The sequence below is a fragment of the Moschus berezovskii genome, chromosome 27 (assembly GCF_049115385.1).
Source record: "Moschus berezovskii isolate FMDL1 chromosome 27, NW_MosBer_1.0, whole genome shotgun sequence".
In the NCBI taxonomy this organism is placed as follows: Eukaryota; Metazoa; Chordata; class Mammalia; order Artiodactyla; family Moschidae; genus Moschus; species Moschus berezovskii.
The window spans coordinates 3,843,486-3,859,241 of record NC_142486.1 but is presented as its reverse complement, the minus strand read 5'-3'; the positions used below and the strand labels follow the sequence as shown (position 1 = coordinate 3,859,241).

The 15,756-nt window shown below is 62.8% G+C and overlaps 1 protein-coding gene across 2 annotated transcripts; it reads left to right on the top strand.

Annotated features, from left to right (window-relative positions):
- The first annotated feature begins 1,159 nt into the window (after window positions 1–1,159).
- ZNF316 (zinc finger protein 316) lies at window positions 1,160–14,378 on the top strand. Of its 2 annotated transcripts, XM_055410339.2 has the most exons (6): window positions 1,160–1,318; window positions 5,312–5,630; window positions 5,836–5,948; window positions 6,954–7,080; window positions 7,547–7,660; window positions 10,242–14,378. In XM_055410339.2, exons 2-6 carry the CDS (start codon window positions 5,339–5,341, stop codon window positions 12,566–12,568), a joined length of 2,973 nt encoding a protein of 990 aa, XP_055266314.2. In that variant the 5' UTR covers window positions 1,160–1,318; window positions 5,312–5,338; the 3' UTR covers window positions 12,569–14,378. The 2 variants fall into 2 exon arrangements, with proteins under 2 accessions (XP_055266314.2, XP_055266315.2); XM_055410340.2 differs by lacking the exon at window positions 1,160–1,318 and having other exon boundaries at window positions 1,484–5,630.
- The last annotated feature ends 1,378 nt before the right edge of the window (window positions 14,379–15,756 follow it).

Here is a 15,756-nt window from a genome sequence, read left to right as displayed (position 1 = left end):
AAAGATTTGATGTGTACTGTGAAATGACTGCCACAGTAAGTTTAGTTAACCCTCATCACCACACACAGCTACATTTCCCCCCGTTTGGCATGGAAATCCCTATGCAGACAGGTCTGAGTCCTCCATGGTCTGAGTAGACCCACAGCTAGACGTGGAGGGTCTGGAGGGGAGATGCTGTCACTTCAAGCAGGTGTGAACCCTCTGAGAGCCCAGTCAGGCTGTGATGTTGACGGCCTATCTTAAGGGGTGGGGGGGGGGGCATTAGTGAAAACAGAAGAAAAATGGTACCAGCGCGATGACAGCTGGGCAAGGCCCAGGGCCCAACCTCCGTGGGTGCAAGATGTCACCATAAGACGGCAGCTGCGGCCCTGGGCGGGCAGATACAGGTAAGTTTTGGGGAGGGCTGTGGGCCTCCCCTGAGTCTCCCACCTCACCTTCTCACACTTCCTGGGCGGCCGCTTCCCCCTCCCGCCTCCCTCTACTGGGGGAACACGTCCCTTCCTAGAAGCAGGCCCTCTTCCTGGTCACTTGGAAAGCTTCCAATCTGAGGCTTATTGCATTCATCCAGCGACCCCGGCCCAATGGCTGGCCCCGTCGGTCCGCGTCCTCCTCCATGCTGGGAACACCCCCCAACCCCCACCTTCTACCCAGCGTGGGCCCCGCACGAGCCGTGGGCGTCCGGGCCACCTGCTCTTGTCCCGCTGGCCCCTGCCCGGCAGGGATCGGCCCTGCCCCGTCCGGATCTGAGGGCACGTGGGCCTGCACGACGCCTCCCCGAGGCCACTCATAGGGGTCACCGCCTCCCTGCACCATCGCGGGGCCTGGCTCCCCCAGCCGGCTCCGGCGCTCAGCAGAGCTCCTGGAATCGCGGTTGAATGGAGGCTGCGCCGGTTCTGGGGAGCGGCGGTCCGGCCCGGGAGCCCGCGGGCGCCTCAGGGTCAGGGCGGGGTGGGGGGTCCCCCGAGGTGGGGTTGGGTCCTGGGAAGGCGCGGGGGCGGGACGCCGCGGTCCCCAAGGCCGGGGTCCCGGTGCACACGAGCGCGCGGACCCAGGGCCGAGGGCGCCCTCGAGCGAGGGGCGCGTCCTCTCCCCCCACGCACGACCCTTTGAGGCCGCGCTGGACCCCGCGTGACCGGAAGTGCCCCCCCGTGGGCACTGGCGGGGCGGAGCCCGGCGGCGGCACTTCCGGTGCCCACGCGCCGCCGCCGCGCAGCTCCGGGGCCGTCACTTTGTGTAGCGCGGGGCGCGCAGGCCCCGGCCCGGCCCCGGTGTCCGGCGGCGGCTCGGCGGCTGGCGCGCGCGGTGGGCGGGCGGCGCGGTGAGTGCGCGGCGGGGCCGGCGGGCGGCGCGCGCGGGCGGCAGGTGCGGGCGGGCCGGGCGCGGGCGTGGGGTCGGGGTCGCGCCGCCCCTCGACGCCGGCGCGCGAGGCCGCGGGGAGATCGCGGCGCGCGGCGGGGCGGACCCGGCCTGGACCTGGGGTGGGGGGGCCCGGAGCGGCGCGCTGGCCCGGCCTTGGGCGGCCGCGCCCACGCTCAGTGCAGCCGGTGGACCCTCTCCCCGGCCTGCGCGATGGGGGCGGGCTGCGCCCCCCGGGGTCGGTCCGGGTGGGCAGTGCGGAGTAGGCGGGCAGCGGAGGACACGCGCGCGCGACTCCTGGGAGGTGCCCTCCACGGCCTAGGCCGGAGGGGCGGGGGTTGGGCCGCGGCCGCCCCCGGGACACACCCATCCAGGAGGGGCTGTCACGGCCTGGCCCCTACTTCCGCGGGAGGCGGGGTCCTGATCAGCCCCCTGGAGGGGTAGAGATGGCTGGGCTCGGCGCCCCTCGCGAGCCTGCTTAGTGACCTTGGGGGCCTTGTCTGAATCTTCCCTCTGCAAATGGAGACTCCAGTGGGCAGCTTGGCCGAGTCTTTTACCGCCAGGAGGCAGGTTGCGGAGCTCACTCCTGGGATCGGATGGGGTCCTTCCTGGGGTCGGATGGGGCTGGGTCCTGTCTGGGTTGCCCCGTGTGGTCGCAGAGATGGGAGAGGGGCTGGCCTTTGGAGGAGGACCCAGTTGACAGAGGAGAGGGGAGGTATGCAGGGTCAGGCCCTGCTGTGCCTGTGCCGGGAGGCGTTGGTGCTGGGTTTGGTTCAACGAGTGTCGGCAGGTCTGGGGAGCTGGCTGCCAGGTGAGGGGCTGCCTTTGGGCAGCGGGCATGGCCCCGCGGATTCACCTGCACCAGGGGTACACCAGGAGAGCAGAGGGGCCCAAATTGTGGACGAGTAGTGAGGATCCTGGTAGTCAAGGAAGAAGATGGAAGCCTGGAAGGCCTTGAATAACGGGTGTGGCCAGTGAGGCCACCAGAGAGTAGGAAGGGGCCCAGCTGCCCCTGTGCCCACCCGTTCCTCCTGCTGCTCCCTGTAGGTCCCCTGGATGTGGGATCTCAGTGGAGAGTTGCTGAAAGTTTCCCAAGTTTGCCACTCGCTATCAGCGGGGCAGGCATCTTGTCCCCCCCCAACCCTGTTCTAAATTCTGCAGCATGGTACCCTAGGGTGCAGCCCCACCCCACACCCCAGGCAATAATGGTCTGGGATGACCTGCGGGGTTATGTTGATCAGGTTGCTTACCTGGCTTACCTGAGCAGGATGCCAGGAGGTGAGTGTCTGGTGGTCTTTCAGGCTGGAAAGAGAAGAGAGGAGAGTGTGCAGCACATACCTGGCCTGGGGAGGCAGAAGGAACCTGGCACCCAAGTTACTTACTTACTTTTTCAGAACCGTTCTGTTCCAGATGCTGGGTCAGGATGGAGAGGTGTCTGGCTGGGCCGTTGGCAGGGTGACTGCCCGTCTCCATGGCAGCCGGGTCTTTCCCTCCCTGGTCACCAGCAGGTGCACCTCTTAGGAGAAGAGCGCTCAGGGCCTGACCTTCTTAGATGCGCCACCAGTGGGTTCCAGGGTGAAGAACCCTCAACAGCAGTTAGTCTGTTCCAGAACGTGATACTGGGGCCAGAGTACTGAGTCTTGAAAAGCTTATGTTCATTGCATTGACCGCAGACTTTAGAATCGTTCCTTTGGTAAATATCTGAGTGCTCACTCTGTGTCTGGCACAGAAGAGATTTGAGAGAGGAGCAGAGGGAACATCTGCCTGCCTGGAGTTGACTGAGTACTCAGGGAGACAAGCAATAAGCAGACAATTCGATAAGTGTATTAAAATGTAGGTGCTGAGAGCGCAGAGTCCTGGGAACTGTGCGTGTCATAGGAGCCTAGGGGGACTGGCTCCAAAGGCCCAGTGAAGAGGGAAGGAGAGTGCCAGGGAGCAAGAGCAGCATATGCAAAGGTCCCGAGGTGGAAGGAGCATGGGATCACTTTATTCCAAAGCTACGAGTCCTCAGGTGCAGGCCCGGCCTGGGGGCACCTGCTGTGGGAGAGAGCTAAGCAGGAGGGGCTCTGCTGGGCTTGGCATGGCATCTGGGCTCAGCCTGAATTTGCAGCCTGAGGCCTGGATGAGAAGAGCCTCCCTCTGGGCCTGAGGTGGGTGGCAGTTGGGAAACCTCTGCCGAGTGTTTCTGACACCCTGAGTGCTGGGTAGCGCTTCATCGTCCTGCAGGTGGCCAAGGTGACACGTGGTACATGTGTTTCTACAGCTCGGGCACCTTCACGTGGCCAGAGAGCCACGGAGACTGAGGACACAGGCTCTGGGAGTGACTGGGGTGGAGGGTGGCCCTCCTGGGTGTAGTTCCCACGACCGGCACCTCTGGTCCAGTGATACGGGATCTAGAACGGGGTCAGCGTGAGAGTCAGGACAGAGGTGGCTTCTGGGTGCCCATGTGCCCCTGGACTTGGGTCCTGGTCTCTAGGAGGAGCTGTGCGAATGCCCAGAGTTCCCTCCCAATTACAGTGTGGATTTTAAAGTGGCAGCTCAGAGCACTTGAGAAAAATGAGTGCACGCTGCCTTATTAACAGAGACGTGATGAGTTGTGGTAAGAGCTAATCAGTGAGCACTTCTCCTAGGAGGTGCCCAGTGGTTTGGACTGTTCTCATGACTGGGGGGCACCTTTCTGTGGGGGCCCTGTCCTGGTTTAGGGGTTCTGAGGTGGATGCCGTGTGCTGGTAGAGCTGGCTGAGCTGGGGTGGGCCCTGGTGTCCCCTGATCCTCTAGGGTTCCCACTCTCTGCCCAGGATCCTGGGGTCGCTGTGTTTGTAGTAGGCTTGGCTCACTTTGGAAGTGACCCCATTCAGGTCTTGAGAGACTGATGAGCCAGGCTGGCTGATGGCCCTTAGCCTCTGCGCTTTGCACTCAAAGCCCGTGCCTCTCTGTCTTGTCCTCGGCGCTCCATTGGGCTTGGTGAAGGATGCGCAGGTGGGAGAGAGGAGTGGCCCCAGGGCTCTCGGCATCCCGTCAGTTTTGGGTCCACAGCCCCAGGCTCTGTGCCGCAGGCCGTGTGACCGTGTCCCCCCCACCCCCGAGTGCCTGGCTAAGCTGTCTATGACAGCCACGTGAGTTTCAGGTGCTGTGAGTCACCGGAGCTTTGATGACTTGACACTTAGGGTTCTCAGATCCCTAAATGTGAACAGGGTCACCAGGCATTTTATTTCACCTTTGCTGGTCCAGTGATGAACCAGATCTCCATGACCTGCTGAGTTTTTTCCAGGTGCCCTGGACTGCACGAGGGTCGAGGGCTGCTCCTCGTATGCCATATGCCTGCTCCCGAAGGGGCCTGACCTGCTGGCTTGGCAGAGCAGGTGCTCCCAGCAGGGTGGTCTCACCTTCCCTGCCCGGGGCCCTGGTCTGCACGCTCAGACCTTGGTTCCCATACTCCCTGCTGCCACGTGTGTGTGTCCAGAGCTGGAGCATCTCCTCCACTCGTATATCGGGTGGGCTGTTCCTCACAGGCTGTGTGCACCCCTTTCACATAATCTTAGCCAAAAGGCCGAGAAGTGATTGCGTGCACCCCTATCAGCTAAACACAGGCTGGACCACCCTCCGGCATGTTGCCTGGACTTTATGCTTCCACATTGTTGTGGATAAAAAATGCAGAATTAAACCCCAGTTTACTCCAAGAAAGCACGGTGGTTCACGGCAGGCCTGTCCTGCTCCCAGGAAAGAGCCGCAGCCAAGTAACGGGGGTCACAGTGAGGGGCTCTTTGGCAGCATTTCTGGGGACAGAATCTAGGTTGTGCCCCCTGAGATCATGTAAAGCGCTGCTGTCCTGGTGCCCAGTGCCTGTTACCGCACCTCAGGGCAGAGCAGCCCCGCCTCCCCAGGAGGGCTGCAGGGCCCCAGAGCAGACGCGCGGGGGTGGCGCGTCACTGTCAGCGTCGCCTCTGTGTTTCAGGCCGAGCTGAGGCTCCTGGCAGAGGCGATGGCAGCCCCGCGCACGACTCCAGATTCGCCCGCCGCCCAGCTGGAGAGGCTGGACGGATCAGAGTGTGGTCCTGACCAGGAGGAAGAAGAGGAGGAAGGGAAGGGGGAGGAGGTGGAGGCGCTGGAAGAGCGGCTGGTGGAGGAGGTGGTGGTGGTGGACGTGGATGTGGATGTGGATGTGGACAGCACGGTGGAGGAGGTGCCGGCAGAAGAGCGGAGTCCAGCGTCGGGAACCAAGGAGCACCCCCGCGGCGGCAGGGACACCGAGTCACAGGGCCTTCAGGAAAAGGGTAAGAGAAAGGAGCTGACCCCTGGGGAGGAAGTTTTGGGAGATCCCAGGGGAGCTCTTGGACAGGGCGGAGCTGGGGCTGCGGGGTCAGCGCCCTGCATTTGAAAAGGGGGCGTGGCCAGGAGCTGCCCATCCTGGTAGCTGGATGGACGCCCCCCGCCTGGGTCCCAGGCTAAAGCCCAGCCCTCAAGAGCCTCTCCGCTCAGCCCTGCAGGCCTCCCGGGCTCCAGCCACGCCGAGGGATGAGGACCTGGAGGCGGAGGGGGACGAAGAGGAGGAGGAGGAGGACGAGGACGACTCCCTGACATCCGGGTCTCAGGTGAGCTGCCCCCTGCTGTGGAGCTCAGTTAACCAGGCAGGGGTTCCCGGGGTAGGGGTGGGGGGCGGCGCGGCGCGGCCGCGGGATCCGCACCTGCTGTTGCAGAAACCCCCTGCTGGCAGGGTAGCGGCTCTGTGGGTCCCAGGCCGAGCCCCAGCTGTGAGCCGGGTCAGAACCGTGGGAAGCAGTTGGCCGTCTCTAGTCCGGAGCCCTGGAGAAGGCAACGGCACCCCACTCCAGTACTCTTGCCTGGAAAATCCCATGGATGGAGGAGCCTGGTAGGCTGCAGTCCATGGGGTTGCTAAGAGTCGGACATGACTGAGCAACTTAACTTTCACTTTTTCACTTTCATGCATTGGAGAAGGAAATGGCACCCCACTCCAGTGTTCTTGCCTGGAGAATCCCAGGGACGGGGGAGCCTGGTGGGCTGCCATCTATGGGGTCACACAGAGTTGGACACGACTGAAGCGACTCAGCAGCAGCAGCAGCCCGAAGCCCAGGGCTTATGGCTCTGCCATCCTGGGCCTGACCCCTCCCAGGCCACTGTCCCGACTGGGCGCCCCTGCCCACACTCGGTTGGTGCCAGTTGTCCACCCCGGCCTGAGCTCTCACACCGCTGATGTGACCTCTGGCTTGAGGCAGACAGTGACGCGGGAGGGGTGAGGTGGCCACGCAGCACAGTCGAGGGGTCCTGGGCGTCGTGGTCCTGGGAATCCGGCGTGAGACCCCATGCCGCCCCGCCTGAGCTGAGCCATCTCGCTCTGTGAGCCTGAGGTCCTTATCGTTGAGTGAGACCGGCCTGTGCGAGGCCTGGGAGCTCCCAGTTCCATCGGGCATCTGTAGGCTCTCCAGTGATGGGGTGCTGGGCTGTGTCCCCGTGAGCCCCACATTGCATGGCGAGCCCAGTTCCCACCGAAGTGATCTCCTGTCCTGTCTTTGTGGGGGTGCGCCCCTGCCTCTCACCCAGGTCAGGAAGGGCAGTGGCCAGGGCACTTTGTTTCCCAGGGGCTGGTTACCTTTGAAGACGTGGCTGTGTACTTCTCCCTGGAGGAGTGGGAAAGGCTGGACGCAGACCAGAGGGAGCTCTACAAGGAAGTCATGCGGGAAAACTATGGGATCCTGGTGTCCTTGGGTGAGCAGAGCCCTCCATCCGCAGGAGGCGTCCTAGCCTGATGGTTGCCTGGGGCTTAGCTGTTTGTGGAGCCCGAGGATCCTGGAGAAGGGGGTGCTGGTGCCAGCTCACCTCCCAGGGAAGCCCTGGGGACCAGCCTGGCTTCCGGCCAGGGTGTGTTGCTGGGGACTCACTGTGGCCCGGCAGCGCCGTGACCCAGGTTCCATATCCTGGGGAGCAGCTGGCTCAGTGCTGGTCTCTGTGCTTCCCTTAGAGGCCTCGAGGGGCAAGGAGTCCGGAGGCAGAGGAGAGGAGTGGGGCCCCCTGCGGAGGGCGGTGTGTGCAAGGGGCTTGGCAGGGGAGCTGGGGGTGTGGGAGTCCAGTGAGGAGGTGGGGAGGCAGATTCTGGAAGGGATGGGACAGGAGCAGTGGAGGCAGGGCTGTGCGAGTCCAGCCCTGCAGCTGCTGCCTGTTCTCTTCGGGCCAGGATACCCAGTCCCCAAGCCGGATCTGATCTTCCGGCTGGAGCAAGGAGAGGAGCCGTGGGTCCCGGACAGCCCTCGTCCCGAGGAGGGAGACATCGTCACTGGCGTCTACACAGGTGAGCATGACACGGAGTCTCACGGGGTTTCTGGCAGACTTCAGTCTGCACCTTTGCTGCAGCCCCAGAGAGGGGCCCTGTGCTGCTGGTCTGCACTGTTGAGGGGCTCCGTGGGGACTGCATGGCGCTGGGGGCTCATCCCTGCCTTTGAGGGTTGGCTCCTCCTGGTTCCAGTCTGCAGAGGTCCAAGGGCTGGGGAGTCTGTAGCAAACCTCCAGGCTCCTATTACAAGTTTTTAAAAATAATGCTCTCTCTTCCCCTGCCCTCTGGTGGGTTTTGTGTGCCTGAGGGTCAGCTCTCGTGGCTTCTTCACCCGTTCGGCCATCTCCTCTCGCTGGGAGGCCCAGGACCGGGGGCCAGCGTTCCAGAGGGCAGTGTTCAGGGGGGTGGATTTCTCCTGAGACCCTGGACCCAGCTCTGTTTCTCAAACTTTCTGGGCCTCATTTTTTAGTCATGTGGAAAATAAAGAGTTTGAAGGAAACCTGTAGCTTCCTGCCCCAGGGCTGTTGGACTGTTGGCTCTATGGCGGTGCCCTGCGGGGTCTGTGAGCTGTTCGGGGAGGTCGGGAGGTCCAGTGGAGGCCTGGGCACAGTGCATGTGTTTGGCTTTAGTCTCGAGTGATGCTTGCCTCGTGCGGGCTCCGGACGCTCATGTACCTGGAGCAGCACGTAGATGTTTTAAACAAAATACAGGAAGTCACAAACAGCGCTGTGCCTACATGTGTACTCTTCAGAGTGTTTCCTCTGATACTGTTTATTCTCTTAACAGCTCTGTGAAATAGCAGGGGAGGGACGATTGGTCTCACTTGACAGTGGAGGAAATCAACTTTTAAAGTAGTGATTCAGTCACTTGCCCATGGTGGGCTTAGGCCTCAGGCCTTACGTTCCACTGTGTTGTGGGCCGGCCTTCCTGCCCTGGGTCCCCGAGTTCTCTGGGTCCCTGTGGGAATGTCTCCTGGCCTTCAGAATTGGGGGGTGGGCCTTTGGCTGGTAAGAAATGCTGCTGTTGTCTCCAGGCTGAGACTGGGATGTAAGTGATGTTTCTCAGAGGGTCTTAGTGGGAGGTGTGCCCCGTTTCTGGGGTCCAGCTCTGAAATGCCACCTGGGGATAGAGAGACTGCAGGTCTTCTTTGGCTGGTCTCTGAACACATGGTTGGGTGTGTCCTCCTCCACGTGTCTCGGGGGGAAGTATGGGCGGGCTGTCAGGCTTGGAGCATGGCCCTGGCGAGGTAGTCCTCACCTGGCGTCAGAGTCCTCAGGAGTGGAAGTGTCAGGGAGACGAGGTGCCAGCCTCCCTTCCCCAGGTTGCACTTGTCCACTCCCCGCCGTGGGTTCCAGAAGAGGCAGGCCTGTGGAAAAAGGCCCTCAGCCCTTTGTCAGAGCAGCTCTTCCACTGCAGCTCCAGCCTCACCTAAGTAGACCTGAAGGGCCCTCACTCGGATCCCAAACAGGCTTGCATCTGGGAACTGGGGGAGCCCTGTCCCCACCGCGACCTGGAGTGATCCTTCCAGGAGCTGGAATTCGGAGGTGGACTGCGTGGTGCGTGGCCGTGGCGGACAGATGCAGGCAGAGTGCACCCGAGGAAAGTGGCTCATGGGTGCTCTGAGTACCAGGGGTGCTGCGGGCCAGGTTCCTCGTGTGATAGCGGCTGCTCTGTAAATACCAGATCCCTCCTGGGTGTATCATGACGGCAGGCGTATCACCCCATTTATAAACCAATTCTGTGTCCACACGCCTCACTGAAGGTGAGATCAGGAAACTGCTTGGTGCAGGAGGGACGGGATTGCAGGGTCCTGGGGCGGGTCCTCGGCCTCCTATGATGGGAAGATGTTCGTAGCTCACCCAGTGTTAGTTTGGGACTGTCCCTCAAGTGCACGACGGATCAGAAAGCAAGCCAGCAGGCTTCAGGGAGGCGGGTCTCTGTCCCCACAGTAGCTGGGTAGTTCGGGTGAGTGCAGAGAGCTGAGGCCTCCAGGTCCCTGTAGGTCCTTGGCTCAGGGCAGCCTTTCTTGGTTCTGCTCTGGGGGTGGGAGCCTGAGGCTGGGGGAGAGGGACCCAGAGCTGGAGGGACGCTGAGCAAAGCTTAGGTGCTCACAAAGTCAAGTCCTCCGTGACTGGGCTGTGCTGGGGCTGGGGTCTTGGTTGCCTTGGGCCAATCAGGCCAGGAGTTGGGCTTCTCCAGGAGACAGGGAGCTTTGGGAAAAACAGAGCAGACATCTCAATCTATTCTTCTGGCCCATGGTCTCACAGGAGCCCACAGGCAACATCACCCACTTTGTAGGTGTCCTGTTCTTCAGCGAGGTGGCAAGCCCTGGAGGGAGCTGGAGATGTGGCAAAGAGATTAGTTGAGGCCATGTGAGGCAAGTTCGAGAAGGGAAGGAACACCAGCCTTCCTAGGAGGGATGGAGAAATCTCCTGTCTGCAGAGTTCCTCCTACCTGGGGTAGGGATGGAGGCATCCTGAATTCCGCCCGGTGCTCCAGGAGCCTGGGGTCCCGCAGAAACTGCTCCTTGCAGGAGCCGGGAAGGGGCTGCTGGCACGGTGTCTTCTCACCTCTCCCGTGGTCTTCTCGTCACCTTCAGGGGCCTGGTACTGGACCGACGACATTGAGGACCACGAGGAGGATGACGACGAAGACTTCCTGGCAGAGGTGGCCGAGGAGGAGAACGAGCCCCCGGGGCTGTGGTCGGCGGCCTACGGAGTGGGCGACGTGCCTGGGACCTGGGGCCCTGATGACTCGGATTCTGCGCAGACTCCGGAGGGTTGGGGTCTGGACCCCGGCGGGCTCGGGGTCCTGGCCCCGGGGTCTGAGGCGAAGCCCTTTCTGCCAGGCCGGGAGCCGGGTTCGAGTCTCCTGGCGCCCTGGGCGTTCCCAGCCGCGGTGGCCGCACCAGCCGGGCGCCCGGAGACGACGTGTGACGTGTGCGGCAAGGTGTTCCCGCACCGGTCCCGGCTGGCCAAGCACCAGCGCTACCACGCGGCGGTCAAGCCCTTCGGCTGCGATGAGTGCGGCAAGGGCTTCGTCTACCGCTCGCACCTGGCCATCCACCAGCGCACGCACACCGGCGAGAAGCCCTTCCCGTGCCCGGACTGCGGCAAGCGCTTCGTGTACAAGTCGCACCTGGTCACACACCGTCGCATCCACACGGGCGAGCGGCCCTACCGCTGCGCCTTCTGCGGCGCGGGCTTCGGGCGCCGCTCCTACCTGGTCACGCACCAGCGCACGCACACGGGCGAGCGGCCCTACCCCTGCCCGCACTGCGGCCGCAGCTTCAGCCAGAGCTCGGCGCTCGCCCGGCACCAGGCGGTGCACACGGCCGACCGGCCCCACTGCTGCCCCGACTGCGGCCAGGCCTTCCGCCTGCGCGCCGACTTCCAGCGCCATCGACGGGGCGGCGGCTGCGCGGAGCCAGGCGGTGAGGGCCCTCGGCGGGAGCCCTGCAACGAGATGGGGCCCGCGGCGGGGCCTGAGGAGGCCGCAGCGGGGCCCGAGGGGCCGGAGGGGCCCGAGATCGATGAGGCGGACGGAGAGACTGAGGGAGAGGCCGAGGTGAGAGAGGCGGCGGTGGAGGCGCCCACCCCGCGGAGCAAGGACGACCCCGAAGCGGACAGGCGGTTTCTGGGGCTGGGCAACGGCCTGGGGGAGGGCGAAGGCCCTTCCTCGCACCCGCTCGGCTTCCACTTTCCCATGCACCCCAAGTCTTGGCTCCACCCGGATGGCTTTCCGATCCTGGGCCTCCCGGACTTCGGGGAGCGGCTGCCGGCCGACGGGCGTCCCCTGCCCGGACCCCTGGGGGGCCGGCTCTCTCTGGTGGAGGGCGCCGGGCTGGCCTGCGACCCTTTCGGCGGCGGGGCCGGGCCTGGAGGCGCCAGCGGCCTGCGCGCGTTCGGGCCTGCCGTCGGGGGGCTGCTGGCGGAGCCGGCGCCCGCCGCGCTGGCCGAGGAGGAGAGCCCGTGGATCTGCTCCGACTGCGGCAAGACGTTCGGGCGCCGCGCGGCGCTGGCCAAGCACCAGCGCTACCACGCGGGCGAGCGGCCGCACCGCTGCGCCGACTGCGGCAAGAGCTTCGTGTACGGTTCGCACCTGGCGCGCCACCGCCGCACGCACACCGGCGAGCGGCCCTTCCCGTGCCCGGAGTGCGGGGCGCGCTTCGCCCGCGGCTCGCACCTGGCGGCGCACGTGCGCGGCCACACCGGGGAGAAGCCCTTCGTCTGCGGCGTGTGCGGCGCGGGCTTCAGCCGGCGCGCGCACCTGACGGCGCACGGGCGCGCGCACACGGGCGAGCGGCCTTACGCGTGCGGCGAGTGCGGCCGCCGCTTCGGGCAGAGCGCGGCGCTGACGCGGCACCAGTGGGCGCACGCCGAGGAGAAGCCGCACCGCTGCCCCGACTGCGGCAAGGGCTTCGGCCACAGCTCGGACTTCAAGCGGCACCGGCGCACGCACACGGGCGAGAAGCCCTTCCGCTGCACCGACTGCGGCCGCGGCTTCGCGCAGCGCTCCAACCTGGCCAAGCACCGGCGCGGCCACACGGGCGAGCGGCCCTTCCCGTGCCCCGAGTGCGGCAAGCGCTTCTCGCAGCGCTCGGTGCTCGTGACGCACCAGCGCACGCACACGGGCGAGCGGCCCTACGCCTGCGCTAACTGCGGCCGCCGCTTCTCGCAGAGCTCGCACCTGCTCACCCACATGAAGACGCACCGCGGCGCGGCGGGCGCGCCGGGCCAGGCCCCGGCGCCGCCCGCGCCCAAGGCCGAGGCGCCCTCCAAGGGGCCGCCGAGCGCGGGCTCAGGGACCGGGCCCGGGGAGCACGGCAGCACGCTGCTGGAGTTCGCGGGCGGAACGAGCTTCGGCTCCGAGCCGACGGCCGCCTTCGCGGGGCCTTCGGGCGCCTACGAGGAAACCATCCTGTGAGGGCCTGTGACGGAGGCGCAGGCCGCTAGGCCGCCGGCCCTTTGCTCCTCTGGCCTCGGGGGGTGCCGAGGGCCCCAGCCCTGGTGCGGTGCCTTACCCTCAGCCCCGGTGCAGCGGCCTCAGGCTTCCCTCCTGCTCGGCCCTAGAGAATCGGCCGCTGAGCTCGCACGGCCGTGCGGGGGGCGCGGGGGGCGCGGCGAGCCGCGCGCGGAGCCGATGGGGCAGGGGCGGCCAGCCCGACGGGAGACTGCGACTTCCCTGGATCGATGCGGTGAGGCCACGCGGTGGGGACGGCAGGCGATGTTATTTATTTTACCTGGGTTCGATTTGGGTGGCCCAGGGGAGAGGTGGCATGTGAGAGAGTAACGGGGGTTTAACGTAAAGGCGAGGGAGGGGAAGGCCTTGCGTCAAGGGAGGGTGGGGTGGTCGAGGGGTTTGGCTGACGACTTCTTCCCATTCCTCAGCGGGAGACTTCAGGGACCTCCTGGCCCTTCAGAGTATGTCCAGGAAGCGTTAAGGACTGTGCGTGGCGAGGGGAGACCTCGTGGATTTTCGGAGGACGGTGTTCCTCCCCAATCGGGGCGGGAGAAGCAGAATGCACCTGGGAAAGCTTTTATTCTGTGACCGCCGATATTTATTTCCACTGCTTGTATGGCCCGAAGAATCTGGAAGGAGGAGAAAAAAGCCAGAAACCAAACCGTGGCCCCGTGCAGGGTGGGGTAGGATGGGATAGCAGGTGTCCACAGGGTCCCCGGGGACCCTGAAGCCTTACTCTCCAGGGTCCTCACTCTGCTCACCCCACTTGAGCGCCGAGATCCAGCCTGGAGGCGTGGGGTTTAGTCTTAACTCCCCCTTGGAATCCTTTGGTGCCCTTACCCCGGGGCAGCTGGAGGCACACACTCAGAGATTCCCCCACAGCGCTGCCTTCGGCTCCCCGGCTCCTCTGCCCGCACAGGGGGACATACAGGGCCCTGCTCTTCTGAGCACGTGGCTCACTTAGATCCAATAACCCAGTGCAAAGTGACAGACGTTGGTAGCAAGGTCGTTTCTTAACATCCCATGATTAGGGCTATGACCACCCGGACCCCCCACCCCCAGGCTCCTTTCACTCTGCTTCTGTCATCCTTCTACACTAGAAGCCAGCAGTGTTTCTGTTTAGATTCCCATTCCACAGAGTGGGTGGTGAGCCGTCCACCTTGGGGGGTTCCGACCTGAGTGACTGACCAGGTATCCAACTATGCAAGGCCTGCAGCCAGCACCCACCTTCCAGGCCAGGCTGTTTGAAGCCACCAGGTCACCTGCAAGATACCTGCCCCACCCCCCTTGATATTTTTTTGGGCCAATGTGAGTGGGGCCAGAAAACTGAGATTTTGAAGCAACCTTATTCCCTTCTAGACCTAGTTCCTTCTGTGTTAGTGTAGATGTGGCCTTGGGGCCTGAGAGCCGGAAGCCAGGCTGCTGGAGGCTGGGTGATAGGCACCGGAGTCGGTGGGCGGAGGAGGGCCTGGATGGCCTGATGGTGGTGGTGAGAATTAGCCTGGCTGATGGGGGTGGGGGGGTGGGGAGGAGGACAGGGATTCCCAGGGAGGCACCAGCGGTGCTGGCTGGTGCCCTCTGTCCCTGGCCTGGCTCTCCCGCTGTGGGAAGGCGCCTCAGGAAGGGTCCAGGGCAAGGTGGGCCAGCCCCGTGTGGCAGGGGTCCGGTCCATGCCCATCCCGCCTGGCCCAGCCCTTGAGCACAGACCTGCAGCCCCGCCCCGCAGCTGTCGGCAGGAGGAAAGACCTAGCTTTAATAAAGAGTGGACAAACGAGCCTTGTGCCTGGACTCCGTGGTGTTGTCCCTTCTCCAGCCCCTCAGGGAGGCCCTGCAGGGCTTCAGGCCCACCTTGTTTCTGCAGACGATCTTAGGAGTGTCTCTTTTCAGAACCTAGAATTGGCCTGTGAGGAGTCAGCCCAAGAGAGCTTCGACCCCTGCCGCCCGTGTCCACCAGGCCTTTGCGGGAGTCCCCAGCGGGCCCACACACTGCCACCTACTCTTGTAACACGCACACCTATGTTGGGATATAGCCTCGTTCAGGGTTATGTTGGCCAGGCCCCGTTCCTGGTAGTCCAGACCTCTCTCCTGAGGCCCCAGCACCACAGAGGTTTATCCAGGCTCACCTGCTCTGTGCCAGGACAGAGCGCACCTCCCTGCACCTCAGACGCCTCCCTTTGAGCTGATTCGTTGGTTTCTCACCACACGGCGTCCCCGCAACCAGACCTGACCCTCCCATCCTTTCCCCAAAGGAATTGAAAAATATGAACTGTGAAGTCAGTTCTCTTTTCAAATGTTTTTTGGAAGCCTCAGAACAGAACCCAGTATTTCAGCAGCAGATGGACGTTAAGACCTAGTGTAAAATGGACAGCCTTGAGGGTCTTAAAGTCTCTTTGGAAAAGTGAAGTTATTCCCTGATAGAGCGTACAGTTGTCTAGCCAGATACTTTATTTTAAGGGGGGAAATAAGGCAATCCTGATGGTTATAGGAAAGAAAAGGTAGACCGCCTCCCTGGTTTTGAGAGGATTTCCAAATTTCTGGAGTCCTGATTCATCCCACAAATGTCAGTCTAGCATCTCGCATCATGGCCAAGGAGGATGGGAAGCCCCCAGGGCCCCATGAGACATGGTCCGTGAAGGTGGCGCTTTGAGAATTGTGAGGTCCTGAGCACCCTCTGGTCTCCACTTAACCTTTATTGCTTGAATCTTCCCATCCTCCTCCCTTTTTCCTGACACCCTTCCACGTAATCCCTTCAAACATTTCCTTCTTTTTTTTTTTCTTTTCCTAATTGGCTACAAATGGAATAAAAATATTTTGAAGTTTTGGATTATATTTATTAAATAAAGCTTTATGATACTTGTTCATTATTTAATTTTTCCCCCTGATTTCAAAACCCATGCTAGTTGTAAATTTCCAACAGTACAAAAATAAGTATACGCTCTTCCTGTAGTCCCACCACATCCAGCCATCAGACACCATGGTTGCTGCAGGCATGGGAGCATATTTCTTCACATGGAAATGTTTAAAACTCGGGACATGCTTTACGTGCTGTATCACTTGCTTTTTTCATCTAGCCACGATACACGCTTTCTTACCTGACAGAGTTTCCTCACTCTGAACTGCCCTGTCACAGCATCTTCATTTTGTGGATGTAC

Bases quoted from the DNA above. Each gene is read 5' to 3' on its own strand.
- ZNF316 (XM_055410339.2), top strand. From the start codon at position 5,339: ATGGCAGCCCCGCGCACGACTCCAGATTCGCCCGCCGCCCAGCTGGAG. The intron at 5,631-5,835 runs GTAAGAGAAAGG...CTCTCCGCTCAG, and splicing joins ACAGGGCCTTCAGGAAAAGG to CCCTGCAGGCCTCCCGGGCT. The intron at 5,949-6,953 runs GTGAGCTGCCCC...TTTGTTTCCCAG, and splicing joins CCCTGACATCCGGGTCTCAG to GGGCTGGTTACCTTTGAAGA.